The sequence below is a fragment of the Girardinichthys multiradiatus genome, chromosome 18, assembly GCF_021462225.1.
Source record: "Girardinichthys multiradiatus isolate DD_20200921_A chromosome 18, DD_fGirMul_XY1, whole genome shotgun sequence".
NCBI lineage: Eukaryota > Metazoa > Chordata > Actinopteri > Cyprinodontiformes > Goodeidae > Girardinichthys > Girardinichthys multiradiatus.
Genome location: NC_061810.1, coordinates 3225132 through 3246858, shown reverse-complemented (window position 1 = coordinate 3246858; position 21727 = coordinate 3225132). Strand labels below are relative to the sequence as shown.

At 40.8% G+C, this 21727-nt stretch overlaps 1 protein-coding gene across 1 annotated transcript in view; it reads left to right on the top strand.

Annotated features, from left to right (window-relative positions):
* The window catches only part of fat3a (FAT atypical cadherin 3a), a 321467-nt gene that overhangs the window by 199138 nt on the left and 100602 nt on the right, over positions 1-21727 (top strand). The window contains exons 24-25 of the mRNA XM_047390981.1: positions 17414-17659; positions 19895-20141. Of these exons, the coding sequence (XP_047246937.1) occupies positions 17414-17659; positions 19895-20141 (493 nt within the window). The remainder of the gene's footprint in view (positions 1-17413; positions 17660-19894; positions 20142-21727) is intronic.

Here is a 21727-nt window from a genome sequence, read left to right as displayed (position 1 = left end):
GTTCCCAGGCCATTTGAGAGACATATTCCCTCCGGCATGTCCTGGGCCGTGCCCTGGGCCTCCTCCCGATGGGACGTGCCTGGAACACCTCCCGAGGAAGCCGTCCAGGAGGCATCCGGTATAGATGCCTATGCCACCTCAACTGGCTCCTCTCGATGTAGAGGAGCAGCAGTTCTACTCCAAGCTTCTCACCGTGGGAGAAGAAAGTTTCCTAATTTAAAAATGATGAGGAGACCGCTGGTTTCCTCTCAAAGCCAACGCGGGGGACCTTTTATTCAGAACACATCTCTCAAAACATCTCCATACAAAATCCAAAAGAATCCCAAAATCCCTTTCTCAAGTCAATATATATATACAACAGTCATATCATTGTCATTTATGTGAGATTCTTTGACCAATCAGATGTACCCTTTCACTTACGCACATTTTGGCACACAACATTGATTCTCAAGCACAGTTCCAGGAATACAGAACCAGCAAACATCTGCAGGAAATCAAACTGGTCTACGTGACAGTTTTTACCATAACACTTTCATCACTCCAGTCAACTCCCCATTCCTGAGCTAAACTGGACTGCTGAACTAATGTCAAAGCGATCTGGCAGGATTGAGGATAACTGTTTCCATCCAGCCTACAAGTTTGCTTCTACAATAACAAGTCCATCAGTCTTTCCTGACGCCAAGACTGTTTCCTTATCTACCTTTATACCAAGATGGTATACTTATCTACCATTATAAACCAAGATGGCGCCGACGATGGCAGCCTCGGAGCTTCTCTCTCTCTTTGTTTTGTATTTTGTGTGTTTTTATGTTTTTCAAGCCACATTACTGTGGTGTCGGGCCACAATCCTGTGGTCTCATTCAGTAGAGAGGAACTTCTCAACATCAGAGAGTCCTCTCTTGGGATTTTTTCACCATCTTTCATTGATCCGAGGTTCACTGAGCTCCTGGCAAGCGGAGCTGCGGCACTATATGGGATACTGCGCCGAAATCGTCGGAGGGGAAACCGTGCTGACGCACTGGTAAAGCTCCGCAAAAGAGGATTTCACACACAACTGCCTTCAATCCACCTGGCAAATGTCCACTCTCTAAACAACAAGATGGAGGAGCTGCTTCTTCTCACCGGTAAAAACACGAACCTCCGCGGATCAGGGGTTCTCTGCTTTACCGAGACATGGCTGAGTGAAAACATCCCGGACCACGCACTGCTGATGCCGGACTTCCAGCTGCTCAGAGCGGATTGCAGTACGGAGCTATCGGGGAAGAGGCGAGGAGGTGGAATCTGCTTTTATATAAATGAAGGTTGGTGCAGAGACGTAAAAGTGCTGGGAAAAACATGTAGCCCAGATCTGGAGTCATTTTCCATCATCTGTAAACAGTTTTATTCACCGAGAGAGTTTTCCTCGTTTATAATAATTGGCTCATATTTTCCACCGCATGGCTGTACTTCTGCCACGGAAAAACATCTTGCTGAGCTGATTACAGACATGGAGAAAAAATACACGGACTCTTTCATCATAATACTGGGAGATTTTAACAGAGCAAACCTCTCCCATGCATATTAAGTGTCCCACCAGAGACAAAAACACACCGGACCATTGTTACACAGCTTTAAAGGACTCATATCATGCTGTTACCAGGGCTGCTTTGGGTTTTTCGGATCATTCTCTTATCCACCTCATCCCAACCTACAGACAGAGACTAAGAGCTTCCAAACCCAAGGTTCACACTGTTAAGAAGTGGACTGAGGAATCAAAGCAGACGTTACAGGCCTGCTTTGAATGCACAGACTGGACTGTTTTTGAAACCTCAGCCACTGACCTAAACCAACTAACTGATGTGGTGACATCATACATCAGTTTCTGTGAGGACATGTGTGTGCAGACCAAAACCTTCTGCACCTTTGGGAATAACAAGCCATGGTTTACTCCACACCTCAGGAATCTGCACAGGGAAAAGGAAGAAGCTCACAGCAGTGGAGATTGGGCGCGGTACAGGCAGGCCAGGAACAGACTAACAAAAGAGATCAAAGCAGCCAAGAGAAGCTACAGTGAGAAGCTTAAGAACAGCCTTTCTACTGGTGACACTTCAGCTGTATGGACTGGTCTGAGAAACCTGACTGCCTATAGGAGCCCCCCACCCATCCTGAACAGAGTCGTCTCCTGGCCAACCGTCTGAATGGCTTCTATTGCAGACATGACAAGAAGCCATTCACACCTCAAATCATCCCCTCCACATCCCATTCAGGAACAAGTTCTTCCCACAAAGCTACCAACCACCTACCTTCAGATCCTCTGCCTGCACTAAAGATCTCCGAGGAAGATGTAAATAGGCTCTTTCAGCGCATGAAAACAAAGAAAGCTGGAGGACCTGATAACGTCTCCCCATCATGCCTGAAAGTCTGTGCAAATCAACTCGCTCCAATCTTCACAAGGATCTTCAACAAATCACTGGAGAAATGTGAGATCCCCTCCGGCCTCAAACGATCCACCATCATTCCGGTGCCCAAAAAACCCACCATCCTAGGATTAAATGACTACAGTCCTGTAGCCTTGACGTCTGTGGTCATGAAATCCTTTGAGCGGCTGGTGTTGAAGCACCTGAAAGACATCACAGGCCCCCTGCCGGACCCCCTGCAATTTGCTTACTGAGCAAACAGGTCGGCAGATGATGCTGTTAACTTAGGTCTACACTTCATCCTGCAACACCTCAACCACCCAGGGACGTACGTCAGGATCCTGTTTGTAGACTTCAGCTCGGCCATCATACCAGACATCCTCCACCAGAAGCTCACCCAGCTCAACGTCCCAGCCTCCACCTGTCAGTGGATCAACAGCTTCCTGACGGACCGACAGCAGCAGGTGAGACTGGGGAGCATCTTCTCCCGAACCAGATCAATAAGTACTGGTGCCCCGCAGGGGTGTGTTCTATCCCCACTCCTCTACTCCCTGTACACAAATGACTGCACCTCATCGGACTCGTCCATGAAACTCCTTAAGTTTGCAGATGACACCACTGTCATTGGACTGATCCAGGACGGTGATGAGTCTGCATACAGACAGCAGGTGGATCGGCTGGTACACTGGTGCAGTCAGAACTACCTTGAACTCAACCCACTCAAGACTGTGGAAATGGTGGTGGACTTTCAGAGAACACCCCCCCCCACCACCCATACAACCCCCTCACCATCCTCAACAACACTGTATCGGCTGTGGACCACTTCATGTTCTTAGGAACCACCATCTCTGAGGACCTGAGATGGTCTTCACACATAGACACTGTTCGAAAGAAGGCCCAGCAGAGACTGTACTTCCTGAGGCAATTCAAGAAGTTCAACCTTCCACAGGAGCTGCTGGTCATCTTCTACACTGCCATCATTCAATCTGTCCTGTCTTCATCCATCTCAGTGTGGTTTTGCTCATCCACAAAACAGGACAGGTGCACACTGCAACAAATAATCAGGAATGCAGACAGCAGGTGGATCGGCTGGTACACTGGTGCAGTCAGAACTACCTTGAACTCAACCCACTCAAGACTGTGGAAATGGTGGTGGACTTTCGGAGAACACCACCCCCATACACCCCCCTCACCATCCTCAACAACCCTGTATCGGCCGTGGACCACTTCAGGTTCTTAGGAACCACCATCTCTGAGGACCTGAGATGGTCGTCACACATAGACACTGTTCGAAAGAAGGCCCAGCAGAGACTGTACTTCCTGAGGCAACTCAAGAAGTTCAACCTTCCACAGGAGCTGCTGGTCATCTTCTACAATGCCATCATTCAATCTGTCCTGTCTTCATCCATCTCAGTGTGGTTTGGCTCATCCACAAAACAGGACAGGTGCAGACTGCAACGAATAATCAGGAATGCAGAGAGAATAATCAGGGCTGACCTTCGCTCCTTCCAGGACTTATACAGGTCTAGGGTGAGAAAAAGAGCTCCTAAAATCTCTGCAGACTCCACACACCCTGCACATAAACTGTTCAGAGCTTTACCTTCAGGCCGCCGCGACAGAGCACTGTTCGCTAAAACCAGCCGCCACAGAGACAGTTTCTTCCCCCAGGCTGTTTCTCTGTTGGACATTCAATAGAGTACAAAACAACAGCATACAGATGTTGCAAATGCACCTTTTTATTATATATGTGTATATTGTACATTGTAAATATGTATATTCTGTAATGCAAAAACAAAACCAAAGAGCAAAGTGTACCGGAGTCAAATTCCTTGTCTGATTCTGATTCTTGTTCCCAGACAGGCCTTGCATGCTGCTCAGAGTGACTTTTCCCTTATGCCCAGAACAATCTACACAGAATTCATTTTACATATGGTAAAAACAATAGTAACACTTTTTAATCTACCAAACGAAGCTTTACGCTTCCACATATATCCCCCCTAATTAGGTTTTTAAGCTAATTAACAGCTGAGAGAAGTCTTATATTCTTATTGTAAATATCATGTGATGTTTACGAGTGAGTAAAATGAATAAAAATGTGAATGATTATAGAAAATAGTGAAATTACATTATGTACAAAATTAAGCAACCCTAAATGATTGCTCTTATTTAGGTTTGAAATTTTGAGGTCAACTAATTAATTAAGATCCTATTTAAAGTTCCTATGCGCACATTATTTTAACTGTGTTAGACTATGATAAACTAAACCTAATCACTAATTAGACCAAATCCGGCTACTCTGTAGCTCTTCCCAAAAGTCTTCTTCAGGAACACAGCTCATCAACTCACCAAGGACAAACATCCATATCTGTCAAACTCACAAACTACGTGTCGATGAAGGGGACCTTCAAGTCAGCTTAGGTCCTGCCAGTCGAAAAACCCACCCATCCTAAAAGGCGGGAAAAAACGTCTGGAGGCCTCAGAGAAAATTTATTCTCGGCCAATTTGAATTAGAGATCCCTGCATTGAATCTAATATGTATCATTATCATCTATTTTAAGGACCTTTCATGCCAATCAGGTCCTGGTTCATCATTCCTATTCACCACAATATATGTAACAGAAAACACTGACCATGTTGAAACTCTGGAGCTGAATATCACTAGAATGGATTCTCCAATTCTATCAGAGTGCATAAACAGCTTGAAACAATTCAGAACCTTAAAACAACATAAAGACAACTTGAAGTTATTACAGAAAATAGAAAGACATCAGTTAAATACTCAGCAGCAAAACAGTATAATTCAGTCTCTGTCCTTGGTCTTCCTGGAACATTCTGTAGTTTCTTAGATTGGTTCTTTTCAACTGTATTGTTCTGCCAACACATTTATCCTGGTTCAGGGTCCCACAAAGTCTTCATGGGTCCATAGGTCTCTGGGTCCAACGCCCGAAAAAGGTTACTAGTACAGCCAGTCTCTGGATTGGTGTCATTCTGAGAAGAATACTGACCACTATCTTGATAACCCATGACATTAAAGTACTACATTTCTAATTAAACGTCCTTCGTCTGTATATAATTGTATTCTTGATGTCTCCACAGTCCGATTCCTGTTTATTTCCACTTTCATGTCCGATTAACTGTTCCACATATTCCCTTCTAAACCATACAAAACTCTACAAAAAATTAAAGAATATGAAACCAACTAGTTTATCTAGTATCAAAACTTAAGTTGTGCAAAAAGGAGATTGTTGTAACTTCAGGGTTAACCCAGGCCAAAATAACAACCAAAACAGATCTGCCTTTTATGGATAAGACTTACCTGATAAAAGAAATTGAAACCAAATACATTCATCTTACCTTCCTAAATTAACAAAAACAGAAGAAAACATTGTTCAACAAAAATGGCTGTTAAACCCTTAATAATCTCCTCTTAGTTACTAAATGATATATGTTATCCAAGCATTAAACGTCAGGGGCCTTGTTCAGATTATAGACGTAACAGAAGTGTCATATGTAAATTGCGTATCGTTGCATCACCTTTTCTGTATGTCCTCAGGGTCCTTTTTCCTGTGTCTCCTCAACGTCCTCCTTTATCATAGTCCAATGCAATGATGACATGAAAAGGGTGACGACTTTCACAGTAGTGCTCAAACTCCAGACCTAAGTACATAGGAATCTCAGAAAACATAATAATTATGAGCAGAAATGAAAAAGTTTCAAATAACAGAACTGCCAGTTCTGTTATTTGAAACGTTTTGTTCTGTTGAATTTTATCCACTAAAAGCGTATATTTAAACAAGTCACCTCCAGTCTAGCATCATAAACAACTATCTAAAGTTGTGAAATGTTTCTCAATACTCCACATTTCTCTTTCTCAACATATTGTGATGCCTGTAATCCTTAGGAAAACTAATGTTTGCTAACACTGATGTTTTTCAACAATTTTACATTCAGCACAAATACTTAATAAGGTAGAAAAGGAATAATATTCAAAAGTATACTTCTTTGGAGAAATTTAGTAAACTGCTCACCGGGTTTCCATGCATGTGTAATTCAAAGTTTTATAACAGTTTTTTCCATTTGGCAACTCAACAAATATTTAATCAACTTATTTTTGTTTGATCTCAAACATATTGTGTAAGTTGAGTAGGTCTGTAGTATTTGAAACCCCCTTTTTTTGTTTTAGATAATGGAAGGGAAAAGAAAAACATTTAAATTATTGAATACATCCCTAATAATATTTATGTCCAAAGTCAGTTACTTCCATTAAAGGTTATTTTCTTGTGATGCCTAGATGTTTTAATTTATGTTTACCCTATTATATACTTTCCTTTTGTAAAGGTAGCTATGCTGTAAGCTCAAAATAAGTCAAATATTTCAAGTCATCCATGCCTAAATTGCTAGTTAGTCTGCCTAGCAACTGAAAATTGTTGGTAGATGTCCCTTCATTTACTTTTCTTCATAAACATGTGAATGCTTTACCTTTCAAATGTAGTCGACACATGGACTGTATTGTAGGAAGGACTCAACGGTATCCCTATGGCCTATGTGTGTCTGTTCTTTGTTTCTGTGTGTGCACTCGTGTATATGTGTTGTGTTTGTGTGCTATCCATGTGTACGTGTTCGTGCGTGGGTGCTGTGTGTCACACAAGCACACTTTTTTTATCATACGCTGGTGGAAAGCAAGACATGGCATGTGTGCAAGCGCACACACACACACACACTCTTGTTTTGCTATATGTAGTGAGGACCATGTGTTGACTCCCATTGACTTCCATTGATTTTCAGTCATTTTCAACCCTTTCTATGCCCTAACCCTGACAATGACCCTGAACCTAACCATAACCAGTGCATGCCTAACCCTAACAACCTAAACTCAATTCACACCTTAGTCCTAAACCTAACCGTTAGCAAAATAGGTCGTGAGGACCAGCAAAATGTCTTCACTTTGGTACAAATGGGCCTCAATTTGATGGTGATATCGGAAAATTGGTTCTCACTGTGATGCCCAGACAGGAACACACACACACACACACACACACACACACACACACACACACACACACACACACAACTTGCAACTGGAAATTCTATCCCTTAAGCCTGCAGAGAGCCTTTTTGCCTTTTTTTTCTAGCTTTCAGTTAGTTTCTACCAGAAACTCCTTTCCTGTTTAATGTATGCTTTCATTCTAATCAAAATGCATAAGGATTTTAACCAATACGCTGCGGATCCAGGCCTTTTCATTCATACATCTCATCCACACTTTTTCATCCTTTTTCACACCCTTTCATCCTTCTTCATGCCCCCGGGGGTCCACTGACCTGATTAATAGTTTGTTGATGGTCAGGCGAGTCAATTTCAAAATTTTTATGTGTGCACACATTTTTAATTATTAGATTATTGACTCCAATCCCTTTATCAGGATTAATTTAACATCTCTGCAGAACACCACTCTCCACAGAGATCACAAAAATACTGCAGCTTTCTCAGTTTCAGCCTTTGACTCTTCAAGGGGTTATCTTTGAATGCCCTTAGGAAAGAAAAAAAAACCTGGGCACTTGCACTTAACCGCAGTTTCTCTTTGCCTTTCAGGTAATATTATTCAGTGCTTAAAATCTCTGCTTCAGGCATTTCAAAGAGGTTTCTACTCAGTCCACCGGCTACTTATTTTCAAGGCCACTACATGCCTTTTATAACGTTTTTTTTATATATATCAAAATAGCTATTTTCCTGCAAGGTGGCTTAATCCCTTGGAGAGAAAATAATATTGGACGGACACGATATAATATTAGGACTATTCCTAGACCTTGCCCATTACTTTAGCCGGGACGTAAACATTACTTCAAGACTGCCAGGTAGCCAACTCCAACTTTGTGTTTTTGACTGACAGCCTCCTTGCACGCGTCGGCACATTAAGGAAAACCAGATCTCCAGTCTAATTTGAAAGGGATACTTCTGATGTCGTTCACTTGAATTAATAACCAGAGCGGAGGACCTATGGACAGCCATATTTTTAAGTGTAACAGAAGAGACAGATGGTCTTACTTCTGTTTCTTACTTCTGGTTCAACGGGCCCGTTTCAGCAATCCATGTCCCTCCGCCTGGACAGGCCACTTTTCTCTTCTCCCTCAGCAAAAAGAGGCCACCAATTATGTGGGAGAAGAAAGTTTCCTAATTTAAAAATGATGAAGAGACAACTGGTTTCCTCTCAAAGCCGACGCGGGGGACCTTTTATTCAGAACACATCTCTCAATACATCTTCATACAAAATCCCAAAGAATCCCAACATCCCTTTCACGAGTCAAGATATATATCCAACAGTCATATCATTGTTGTGAATGAGACTTTTTGACCATTCAGATGTACCCTTTCACTAACGCACATTTTGGCACTCACAACATTGATTCTCAAGTGCAGTTCCAGGAATACAGAACCAGCAAACATCTGCAGGAAATCAAACTGGTCTATGTGACAGTTTGTACCATAACACTTTCATCATTCCAGTCAACTCCCCATTCCTGAGATAAACTGGACTGCTGAACTAATATCAAAGCGACCTGGCAGGATTCAGGATAACTGTTTTCATCCAGCCTACAAGTTTGCTTCTAAAATAACAAGTTGTCAAAATAAGGTGAGATCTTTCCATGTAATCCATGCAACACTCGTTAACTGCTACAGTTAAATCCATAAAAACTACGATAAATCTCCTTTTGTGTAATCCATGCAATAATTATTAAAATACACACTTGAAGCAGTGGAGAGTGAAACAAGCATGTTCTCACATTCTGGCACAGAGAGACTGGAGAGACCTGTGTGAAGCCACATATTATTTGCCACATATTAACTGTCTTATTTGTTTGCAAAAATATAAACAAGTATATCTAAAGAAAATGATGTATGATGATTTTACATTCTTTCACATGTATTAAATGAAATTAGCAATCTTTGATTAACAAGTTAAAAGATGTATGATTGAAATGTAATTAAGAACTGAGGATTAGAGTAAAAAAATATTAAGGTTTGACATTCTCAGCTATATATGAAAGAAATATAACGTTAATCATTTGTGAAGTATGAATAAAAAGAATTATAACTATGTTTTAAAGTAAATGCAGAAAGCTGAAGAATGGAATGTGTAATACTGTGTAAAGTTTAAAACTGAACAGATTAGGGAAAGAACTGTAGAACGACTGGGAGTGAGGAGAGCCAGTTGTATGCTGACAATGAATCCTTTTGTAAAGAAGGAAGGGAGGAGGCGACTATAGCCAGCTGTGTGGTTATTATTGGCATCTCCATGGCCGAAACAACAGCATCCGAAATTACTTTGTATTGCCGAATTTAAGCTGTTACTGACCCCTGCAAGAGAATTACTAATTAAAGAAAGCATATAAAATTCTAGTTAAATCGTGGACATTCAATTATTTGAGTCACCGTATTTTTTGGTTTTTCATTGGTGGTAAAAAGTCTTGTTGCCTGATTCCAAGATATTTTAGGAGGTTTTTATAGGTTGCCTTATCCAAGTTTGTTAAAACAGCGCCCTTGGGGCTCGTGCCGAGCTACTAACATTAACCTAGCCCATATACCAAGAGCCAGTTGTAGAATTAGGGAATGAGCTGCCGTGAACAAAAGTGACTGTTGAGGGTGTGGATGACTGCGATAGGCTACTCGGTCGCCCAGACCTCCAGTTGAAGAAGGGCGAGACTTTTGGATGAAGGCTGTCAGAGTAAGCGAGTCATTTCCTTCCAACCAGCTGGTTGGAAGAGATAGGAAGTTCAGCGCATATATAACAACCAGAAATGTTCCTGGACTTGGTTACAATTTTTGCATATTGGTACCAGCTGTTAGTCTCATACAAGTAATTTATATCTTGTATAAACATTCTGTGGAAATCTTCATTTATCCACCTATTTAATTTCAGGAGATCATGAGATTGTGGAAATTTCTAGCATATTATTAACTAGGGCACATATGATAAGCAAAACTAAATGTTTCAACAACATCTTTCCTTTAGATTTACCTGTTAGTCTCGCTCTCACCCCTAAGGGCTAGTAAGGATCGTTGGTTTCTTCACTGACATTGAGATGAAGCCTCCACTAGATGGCGACAACCCCTTTGTAGTCAGACTTAATCACTCCTTAGCCTGTGGGTGGAAAGACTGACAGGCTCACCAGTGTGCTTTGTGTATCCAAGTAGTCCTCTCTTGGATTTTCACAGCGGTAAGAGTTGTCAATAAAACTTGGAATGGACCCTCCCACTTTGGATCAGGTACATTTCTTTCTTAATGGTCACCAGAAACTTGTAGGGCTTCAGAAACATCATTTGGCAGATTATTAACATTTTGTATGTCTCTAGATTGTAATATCTTCCTCATGTAGTCTGCTAACGTTGCATCTTGTTGTGGATCTTTTAGGTCTTTTTTGTAGATCAGGGATATAAGAAGGTCTGCCATGTATTATTTCAAAAGGTGTTAGTCCACCCTGAGCTGATGGGGTTATCCTCATATTAAGGTTTACTATATATAAACATTCAACCCAATTTCTTTTTGTTTCTTCCATTGTCTTTCTAAGCTTACTTTTAACTGTCCTATTTGTTCTCTGTGTCAACCCTGCACTCTGGGGGTGGTAGCTACAACGTGTTTTCAGGTCAGTCTTAAAACATTTACCAAGTTCTTGTATGACTTTGTTAACAAAATGTGTTCCATTATCACTATAAATCCTTCTTGGAATTCCAAATGTACATAGCCCCTTTTGCCAGTGTTATAGCATCTGGTCCTTTGCAGGGAAGATTTCCTTGGGGGTTATGTTTCAGACATATCAAACAAGATGCACAAAAGATTTTTTGGTACATTTTTAGTATGTATTAAATCCATATGTAGTGAATTGTTTGTTCACTAGGCCAATCATACCCCCTGTTGAGACATGGCTGTGCCCATGGCTCACATTTGCAGCCCAGTGGAACATTGATTTAGGTGATATAGGCTTTCCTTCAGGACATCTAGTAATCCCAACATTTGCACTCAACTAATTTAGCTGGTAACAGCACATTTAATAATTTCAGTAATAACTTTGCATTTTTCCATTGTGCTGCCAATTATACCTTTATTTTATTTCTTTCCATACATAATATATGCCATCCAAGATGTTAATAAGACCTGTATGGTGTCATGATAGGGTTAAATAAAATTAAATTGGATCTTTCCTGCAGATGTTTCCGTTTGGCCATGATAAAGTTGCTCTCTTTTAATCATCTGGTTCCATAACAATTTTTGTGGTATTCATCAGCAAGATTATAACATCTCTGAATAATCTATTGTAATCTATCTTTTTTTAGATGCATCTATTCTAATCTAGCCTTTTTTTTATTAAATGCAGTAAGTCCTCATTATATTTAAGAATGAGGTCACTAATTTTGTTAGTTGCTTTTATTTTAATAATGCTTGGTTTAGTTTAGGTTTCATTAGGTCTGAGAAAAATCTCACTCCTCATCAGCTTAGAAGGCTTAATAAAATTGATGAACACAAAAATGAAGAGCATGTTATGTTTTATAATCTTAGTTTGTCTTACCCAGTTTTATAAACACACTGTACAGTTTTACTCAACTATAGTTCTTCCCTTTTAATTACACTTTGTATTTATTTCAAGTAACTAAAGTTTGTTTCAATTATTTCAAGTTTTCTCCATTTCAGTCCTGTCCAGTAATTCTGTTAAGGTACATTTCATCTTGTATTAAATTTGAGTCTGATTTGATCATTCTGAACCTGACTGGAAAAAGTCCAAACATCTGTTAAAATCCTTTTTGTTTTACCATAAAGAACTGACCTAATATTATGGTACTGTTGAGGATCAGACTTGCTCTTGTAATCTTTAATTATTATTGTGCACATATACCATAATTTTTACATAACATGAAACAAACATTCCTTTCACTAACAGACAGACAAAATGGACAGACATTGGCCACAGAAAAAAAATAAGTTTGATTACTCTGTAAAAGAATTGTGAAAAATTGAAACAGGTCTATGAGCTTTCTTATGTTTATCAGTATTTCAATACATGTAGAACCTTTGCTATCTTTATATGATTTTGGAAAAAATCTGGAAACTTTATTGAAACAGAAGTTTGGCAATGATCATCAGAACATCAGACCTTTATTAACGCTTTTAAGGTCCCTCAAAGACACTCGGTGGAGGTGGACGCTTTTTCTCTGTCTCCCGCACCCTCACATATCTGCCCTGCTTCAGCTCTATGTCTTGTCTTTTTTTTTGGAGCCTCTTTTTGCACATCTTCCAAATTCTTCCAAAATATGGATTTGGTCAGCTGGTCTCTCAATGCAATTGATCAAATTTTTTCGACGAGAAGACAGGGGTTGAGAGAGCCCACTTGCCCGGACGGGACATTTTTCTCCGGATACACGATGGACTCCTGGAAGTGGAGGATTGTGTGTCTGTCGATAATGTCAGTCAAGGATGTGGAAGATGTGTATATAATTGGATGTTTGATATCAGGATTTCTGCTTTTTGGAGTCAGCGGTTACCTGGCATATCGAGAAATTCGGAGAATGTCAGCAGCTGTTCTGGCCATTGTAAGGCTGCCTGGCATGTGTGATGGGATCTTCAGAGCGATCAACACTCAGACTTAGATGTTACGTGAGCTGAATCGCAGACTGGATGTGATCCTTACACAGGATCGCAGGTAGGTTGCGGTTCCTGGACTCAGGGGTGAAATGGGATAAATCTTGGAGAAAGTTGTTCGGATCTGGCAGAAAGACCAGGAATTTGGCTGTTTGGATTCGCCTTTGAGAAGCACCAGCGAGACTCTCAAGGCTGACGGAAAATTAAGAGTCAGCCTAACCCAAATAATTATTGTTTTTCTGAATCTGGCTCCCCTGCACGGCCTTGATGGCTGGCTATCTTCAACTTCTCCTGGAAGTTATGTAAACATGACGCTCTGCTCCCTCTGCCCCCTCCCTTCCCTGAGGACATCTGTGGACCTGCTCAGAACTTGGCCGGTTGATGTACATTCCAACAAACCATCAAGGACAATGGCCTCTGTGACAGTGCTTCATGGACTTACTTGCACACACACACATGCTAACATATGCACCCCTCACACCACCTTCACCGTTCCCGGCATGATGTTGTTTTGTCAACTTGTTGCTTCTTTGTGCTGAGGTTTTTTGCAATCTCAAACTGTATCCTGCTAAGGATAAAGTGTGAAATATGATTTTTTTTCCCTCTGCTTACCTAATGTGGTCTCTTTTCTCATCTAGCAAGGGCAGCACCTGTGAGTGGGCAGCAAAGCCTCGGTGACCCGTCCCCCCATTGTCTTGTGTCATGATGTATGTTTGGATGGGTTGTACTGGAATTCTAATTTCCCCTCGGGGATCAATAAAGTATCTTTGAATTGAATTGAATTGATAATGAAATCAGTTATTCCCATTCACACACATTCACACACTTACAACTTTCCTCCCATAGCTGTCATGAATATCTGCTTGATGGTATTTAGGATTTTGTGTTTTTATAATGTAAAGCACTGCTGAAATGTGCTATGCAAATAACTTTTACTCACATGCTTCTGTTGGGGTCATCCATTTTGGTCGCACATTTTGACGTCGCAGCTCTGACGTCACTGGGAGTATAAACTGGCTGAGATGGAGAGTTTCGTTGCCATTTCCCGCGTGTCTCACAGGACAGCGCAACGGAGGCGCATATCTGGATAGACAAAAGCTCGCAGGCGAACCTTTGCTCCACAAGGCCATTCCCGGAAGAGCTTGAAAGCTAGAAATCTGTCTGATACACGAAGATCAGCAGATTTATTGGCCGATCGAAGACAGCGCCAACACCCGGTGCAGGTGAAAACCCACAGAGGTTCTATTTCCAAGGAGACGAGTTTCCTCCTTGTTATTCAGTCGACTAAACGGTTCTTCATGTTTTCCCTTCCTGGATGGATGAGAAGTTACCATTCGTTTTTTTTCTTAATTTGATCTAGGACGCGTGGTACCCCCTCCCCTCATTTTTCGTCAGACCTCACCCATCCTCAACCGGTGGAGAGAAGAAATCAACATCAAAGTAGTTTCGTTCTTTTTATATTAAATTGGATAGGTGGATTTAGAGGTTTGGGCAGGATGATGCATAGTGAAGGTGATTTAGAATCACCAGTAGTTAATCTAAGGTATTAACTTGTTGCATGCAATACTGATTGAAGTGTTTTATGCTGAGTGGTGTTTTGATTTGCTGCGCAAGTGCTGCTGAATTGTGCGTGGTTAATGTTTTGTCCGGCTAATCCCAAATCAGCCAGGAGTTAGAAGTTGGACTTTTAAAAGTTTTCATTCGAAGCAACTGCAGTCTGTCCCTCGTGCTCTGACCACTCTTTGTTCCAGTTTTATTGCTGGAGATTTTCCACTGAGTTCCCGCCTCAGAGTTTTGACCCTTTGTCTGAGATTTTGTGCGATCAGCTGAAAGTGGCTAAGAGCACCCAGTTCACCGTTTTATCAGCTGACCGCTGGAATCGAGACATCAACACACCAGGAGGACTTCTCTTTCCATTTGACACAAATTACACATTTTGTCCATAAAACTGCTGGTTTGATCTTCATAGACACTAAATGCATATAAATATTTATTTTATTATTATTGTTAGGTAGTCATTTTTATTCCCTTTGTGTAGAACAGTGCTTGTTAGTTAGGTGAAGGTTTTTGGACCAGAATAATGGTATATCAGGATTATTTGGCTTCAATAAATCTCCATATATATATTATTAAGAGAAGTGTTCGTGTTTATTTCATGCAAGAGTGATTTATCTGTCAAAACAAGGTCGGTGAAGTGGTTGAATAAACAGTGGCAGTTGGTGGTTTTGGTTAATAATTTGTAATTATTAAAGACCTTTGAGCCCATAATCACAACACCAGAGGACATCTCTGATTTCTATTTGTAAGTAATGATTTTTGGTTAAGATTTTTTTTTCCTCAAATTATGATTTTAAATTATAATTCTTGATAAATATTAATTAATCAATAATCATAATCCTTACACTTCTCTATCAGACCAATTTCATTTGCAAAAATTCCAATATAACTTTCTTTTTACATTTTTAAAATGCAAATTTTTTCCACTAGGTCTGTTTTAAATGCTTCAATTCTTTTTGTTTTTTTTATCCACCAAGGATCAATAAGGTGGTGTTAGTGGGTTCCACCTTGAAGGTGTTGTCTGTTGGGTCCGTCCAGTCTGGAGAAGTGTCAGGTTATCATCGTCAGATCAGTGAGGTTCATAAGTCAGTCAGAACCTTAGTCATTTGGTCTTGGGTCGTTCGGTCATTTGGTCTGTGAACATAATGTTTCATAGCTCCAGCCTATGATTAGTCAGCAAAACTTCCACACAGTGTGATGTTATTTCTCCAAGTTCCACCTATCGGAGAAAAATTATTGTTAATAAATGAGCTGCACTTCCTAGAACACTGCATTCCTCCTGGATGATCATCACCTGTTAAAAAACGTCATTATTATGTTAGTCAGTTGTTTCACATATTCAATCAGTTCATTAAACATTTCAGTAGGTGAAGTTATTAGTATCTCATGTAGACTGACATAAACTGTTGCATTTGGAGAGGATCTCATCTTATCCATGTATGCTGCTGCAATATCTATAATTTCTTCTTCTAGTCATGGTTGACTGGGGTGCCCATTTGGACAGTTTCTAGCCCAAGTCCATGTTGTCCACAGGACCAACATTTGTCATTATCACCTCCTCTTCCTCTGATTCTACCCCTCCCCCTACTTACTGGTCCTGTATAAAATATGTCATCTTCAGCATAGAAGGTATCAGTAGGGGGTTGTTTTTTCTTTCCACTGACCACCTTTTCAGCATGCATTGTCCAGTTCTGTCAACTGCTAACTGAGCAGGTGGGTAGATCAATATTATGTTTTGTGACCCAGTTACAAATCTCAGACAAAGCATTTGCCTGGAGGGCATTTTTTAACTGCTGTTGTTTGGGACTGTCATCAGCATTATCATGTTGCAGTCTTCTATTATTTTAAAACACTTCTACCATTGTTATTTTGTACTCAGTGATTGGCTCTTCTATTTTCTGTTTAGTCTGGTTAATGATGGTATGATCTGCTCTCTGTCTAAACTCTCCTTCTAACATTTTCCCACAACATCACAAGTCGTGGATTATCTGTTCCATTGGCGCTAAGGGTTCAGGGCAATCACAGCTGCCGCAGCACCCTGGGGTTGTAGCTGCCTGCCCCTCCCCCTTAGTACACAAGCGTCGTTATACTCTTCTCAGGCTTCTGCTATATAAACCTCCTTGTTTTTTTTTTTTTTAAGTTTGACTTTCTGTTTTGTCTCTGTACCAAATGGGTAAGAGCAGGAACCGAAAAACCTCCTTTAAAATTATAAGTTGTTTTTTTTGGGTTTTTTTTGCTGCACTGACTGAAACCCCACATGCACCGCAGGGCCCCGGGCAGCAGATTTCTAGCGCTCCAGCTCGAAAGACCAATAAATGATAGAGTTAGTAAGCTGATAAATACAGACAAGTGTAAAATAAGACACAAGTGAACCAAGTAAGTTTGACTTGCAAGGGTGAGACAGTCCTCTGCCAGAACAGTGATTTCCTTCACACAAAGGGAGAAATTCTTGCACCAGCCTTTTATTTACAACTCACATTCCAACAAGCAAAAAGCGGGAATTGGTTCAGCCAATTCTTACAGAGATTTCAACCTAAAAGAGTAGTCATTCCCATATATGGTATAGGCTTGTCATGTCCAGAGAGTGATCCGCTCCAGACCGCATTCCTTAACCTTCCGCTTTTTTCACACTAAAAAACAATCATAGGAATCATCTTAACTAGAGTAGAACTTCAAACATAAACATGATTTAAACTAAACAATGATAACTTATATACATTTCCAACAGATAGACAGACGGACGGACGGACGGATAGATAGATAGATAGATAATTTTGATATTGAATGTACTATGCAATATTAAATTATGATTGTCTTTTTGTCTTTGCACAGTTAGAGGAAGGAAAACTGTGGTTCCAGCTGTCCTGTGCCCCTCTCCCGAGTGGAGGGGTTGATGGTCCTGACATGTTGGGGCCTGCTGGACGTCGCATCAATGATGGCAACTGGCACACTGTGGTGCTGGAACTGAATCGCAATTTCAGTAGCCTGGCACTAGATGACAGCTATATTGAGCAACGGCAGTTCCCCTCCTTAATACAAACATTATCTCCACATCGTACTTTCTACTTTGGAGCACTGGTCAGTACCTGCTTTAGAGTATGGGCTGTTCTGGGCTTCCCAGCTTTTTTGGCATGATCTGTTATTATAATTTAGCAGTTCTTTTTCTTCACTAAACTGGGTGGTAGGGTTGGGAGAATTGTTTTTTTTTTTCAATGCAGATAAAGACAACTTAGACTCAGTTAACAAACACAATTGTCTTAAGGTTCATTTAAGATCTAATCCTGAAGAAGACAGAAGGCAGAACTCTGAAATGCGTAGCTATGTTTCATTCCACTGTCCCTCCTTGTCCAAGAACCTCCATCATTTTCCCCTTGCCCAAAAAACCCACATTTCCAGATTTAATGACTACCGGCCTGTTGCACAACTCCAGTGGTCATTAAATGTTTTGAATATCTGGCCAGGGCTTAGATTACATCACTTCTTCCAGATGGTTTATAACCCCACCAATTTGCCCTGTATATGAACTGGTGGGGCTCAATCCACATGGCTGTGCATTGAGCCTCCTGCTCTATATCCTTTACACCTACAACAACACCCTCGCTCACCACAACAACACCATTGTCAAGTTTATAGATGACACCACAGTCCAGGGACTCGTCTCTGAAGGGGATGCGTAGCCTAACGGGACAAGGTGGAGCGGCTGAAAGTATGGTGCACAAAGAACAACATGTTGCTCAACATCTCCAAGACCAAGAAGATGGGCACCAGCAGAGCATTGACTCTGAATCTTATAGCAGATTATAGCTGGAGACTGTAATTGGGTGGAATTAAAGGCAGTGCTTCCCAAATCCCACCAGTATGTAATGTGTGCTACCAGAGGAGCTAACACGCTAGACAAGGTCTACAGCAACATCAAGCTAGGTTACAAGGCTAGGCTACTCCTGAATCTGGGCCAGTGTGACCACTTGTCCTTGTTTATAATTCCTGCTTATGCTACCCTCAGGAAAACCTTTAAAACTTGGCCCAAGAATGCCTCCCAACATCTGCAGTACTGCTTTGACAGGGCCAAATGGGAGATTTTTTAAGACCCAGACCCGGAGGTGTTCACAGACAGTGTTCTATGTTACATCAAGACCTGCAGAGACACTGTTACTGTGGAAAAAGAAGCCCTGGATGACCAGGGAGGTCAGGCAGGTGCTGAAGGAGAGAAACAAAACCTTCGGTTTAGGCAATAAGGGCCCTTAGCACCGGCTCTCCAAAGGGCTGTGCATTGAGCCCCCTTCTCTACAAGTTTGCAGATGACAGTGGTGGGGCTCATCTCTGAGTTGGATGAGTCAGCCTATCGGGACAAGGTAGAGCGGCTAACACAATAGTGCACAAAGAACGACTTGCTGGTCAACATCTCCAAGTGGACTATAGGAAAAGGAGGACAGATGTTTTACCACTGATCATCAGCAGGGACTTTGTGGAGAGGGTGGTAGTCCACATCAAGGAGAACCTAAGCTGGAACAGGAACACATCTGAGCCAGTCAAAAATACCCAGAAGGGACTGCACTTCCTGAGGGTGCTTAGAAAAATGACATCACATGGAGACTGCTGGTGTCCTTTTATCGGTGCTGTATTAAGATCATGATGACCAATATAGCATCTGTGTGTAGTACACCAGCTGTACAGTGGTTCAGAGGAAAGCCCATAAAAGGCACTTCTTACCTGGATCACGCACTGTTTGAACTGTTACCATCCATCAGAAGCTACAGATCCCTTAAAGCAAGGACAAGCATCTTCAACAACAGTTTCTATCCAGCAGCAATTGCTAAACTCAACACAGCCAGGATGCAAGGGAGATCAGTATAAAAGAAAACAGTATAAATGTATGTACATATGTTTTGTTTCCAATGTTTTATTTTATCTTTTCAACAACTGCTTCTATTTTTCCATTTTACATAAATTATTTATTGCTCATGCACTGACCAGATAGTTTCTATTAAAGTACTTCTGACAATGACAATAAAGGATACTGTCATTCAGTTTTCAATAGACAGAATTCAGTAACTAATTCACTGAAATAGTACACTTTTTTGAGATTCTGGAAAGTATGTAACATTTCTATAAATAACATTATTTAATTATATGTAAAATTATTGGTTTAACCTTCTAAATTGCCTGTAGTTTTTGACTGAAGCTGTATTTCTTTATGTTAAAAGTCACACCATGCTTCCTTTTTTTCAAAGTAGATAGAGATTTACATGATAAATGCATATTTCTGTTTAGTAATATCTGTTCATGTTTAAATTCTAAACTCCTAATTTTCAGGTGCAGCCTCCACACTCGCGTAATCTTGTGGTCTCCCAAAAGGACCCACGGGTGTATGAGGGATTCCAAGGATGCCTTGATTCAGTCATGCTTAATAATAGAGAGCTCCCACTGCAGAATAAACAAGCGCAGTATGCAGAGGTAGTGGAACTGACAGAGCTAAAGCTTGGCTGCATTCTCTACCCTGATGCCTGCCAGCATCAACCCTGTCGCAATGGTGCCTCTTGTACCAGTCTGCCCTCTGGCGGTGAGTAACAGTGAATACAAAGTAAAGCTAACTCAGTTCTGTGTGCTGTAATTAATCAGTTAATTATATCAGCAGCATAATAAGAATCCAGCAGTTGAATAAAATGTATGGTAAATGGACTGAACTTATAAAGCACCTTTCCAGTCCTACCGACCACTCAAAGCATTTCATACTAGAGCCACTTTCACCCAACCGTATTCACAAATGCACGACGACTACTCTCCCCACTGATCCACAAACGCCTCATTAAAAGGTTTCATACCTGGTAAGAAATACTTATTGTATTTCATATTTTAGTGTTGTATTTGTTATTATTTCTTTATAAAAACCTAAACCTATTATTATTCGCTCTTTCATAAAAAAACAAATGTTGAAAAGCTTTTGTTGTAAGATATTGTTGTAATAATTGTCTAAAAAAGCTATAATTTTAGGATCAGGTTTACTTTTTATTTTACAGTTTTCGGTTAAGTTACAAGAGACTATATTAATCCAAAAGAGAAAAAAAGAGAAGTTAAGCTTGTCTTAATTACCTTATTTTTATGAATGAATGCTGAGTACTTGAACAGCAGATAATTACTTAACTTTGTTGCACAGGATTGGCGGGGACTCAGCCACCGGATCATTGTCACTTTGGATCCAAGGATTTCTCGAATGTAGAAGTCTTATACTCGCCCGCAAGATTAAAGACCTTCAGCTGACACGGGTTTCTCTCCTTTAGCTGCGAAGCTGCTGACCGATTGAGAATGATTGGAAGTTGGTATAGGGTTTTTGTTCAGAGATTCTGCTCCAACTCTTCATCTTCTTTGGCGGAGCTGGAAGTAGATTAATGCGATTTATTTTGAAAATTCCAGCAAAGTTCATACCAGCCTTTAATGTGGTAACCCCTTGGCTAGGGTCCCAACAGTCATCCACCCATTCACATACTGACAGTGGTAGACTACATTGTAGACAAAGCTGCCCTGTGGCAGACTGACAGAAGTGAGGCTGCCATTCAAACAGCGCCACAGGTGTTACAGTGCTTCCCAGTCTGTAGCCACAAAACAGTTCTCTTCATCACAGGTTGCCTCAAGGGGTTTATAAGCCATGACAAAATAACATTGGTGAACTTTCTTTGTAAATAATATGGATGAAAACTTAAGGATAACAGTTCCACATATGGGCTACAGAGATGATATTTCACAGTAGTATGTCCTAGATTACACTATCTGTTACCAGCACTGCTAATCAACCTCCATTGCTTCTTCCGCTTCTCTGTAAATCACTGTCAGTTTGTATTTTTAGAAAACCAGAGAGACGTTAGAGTCGAGGATAATATCCTGCACCCATGTGTCAGTGGAACACATTATACTGGATCCACGATACTCTTGCTGGGTCTAGTTAGCCCTTGAAGATCATCCCTTTTGTTTACCAAAGATCTCATGTTGCCAATTGTAATCAATTGAAGAGATGGGTTGAACTTCCTCCTTCTCTCCCACCTTCTTGCTTCTGCTCCACATCCACGACAGCTCTTTTTGAACACATCTAGGATTTTAGGCCATAGTTCAGGTATTATTTGAGCTTTTGAGATGTTAATGGTAAATGGACTG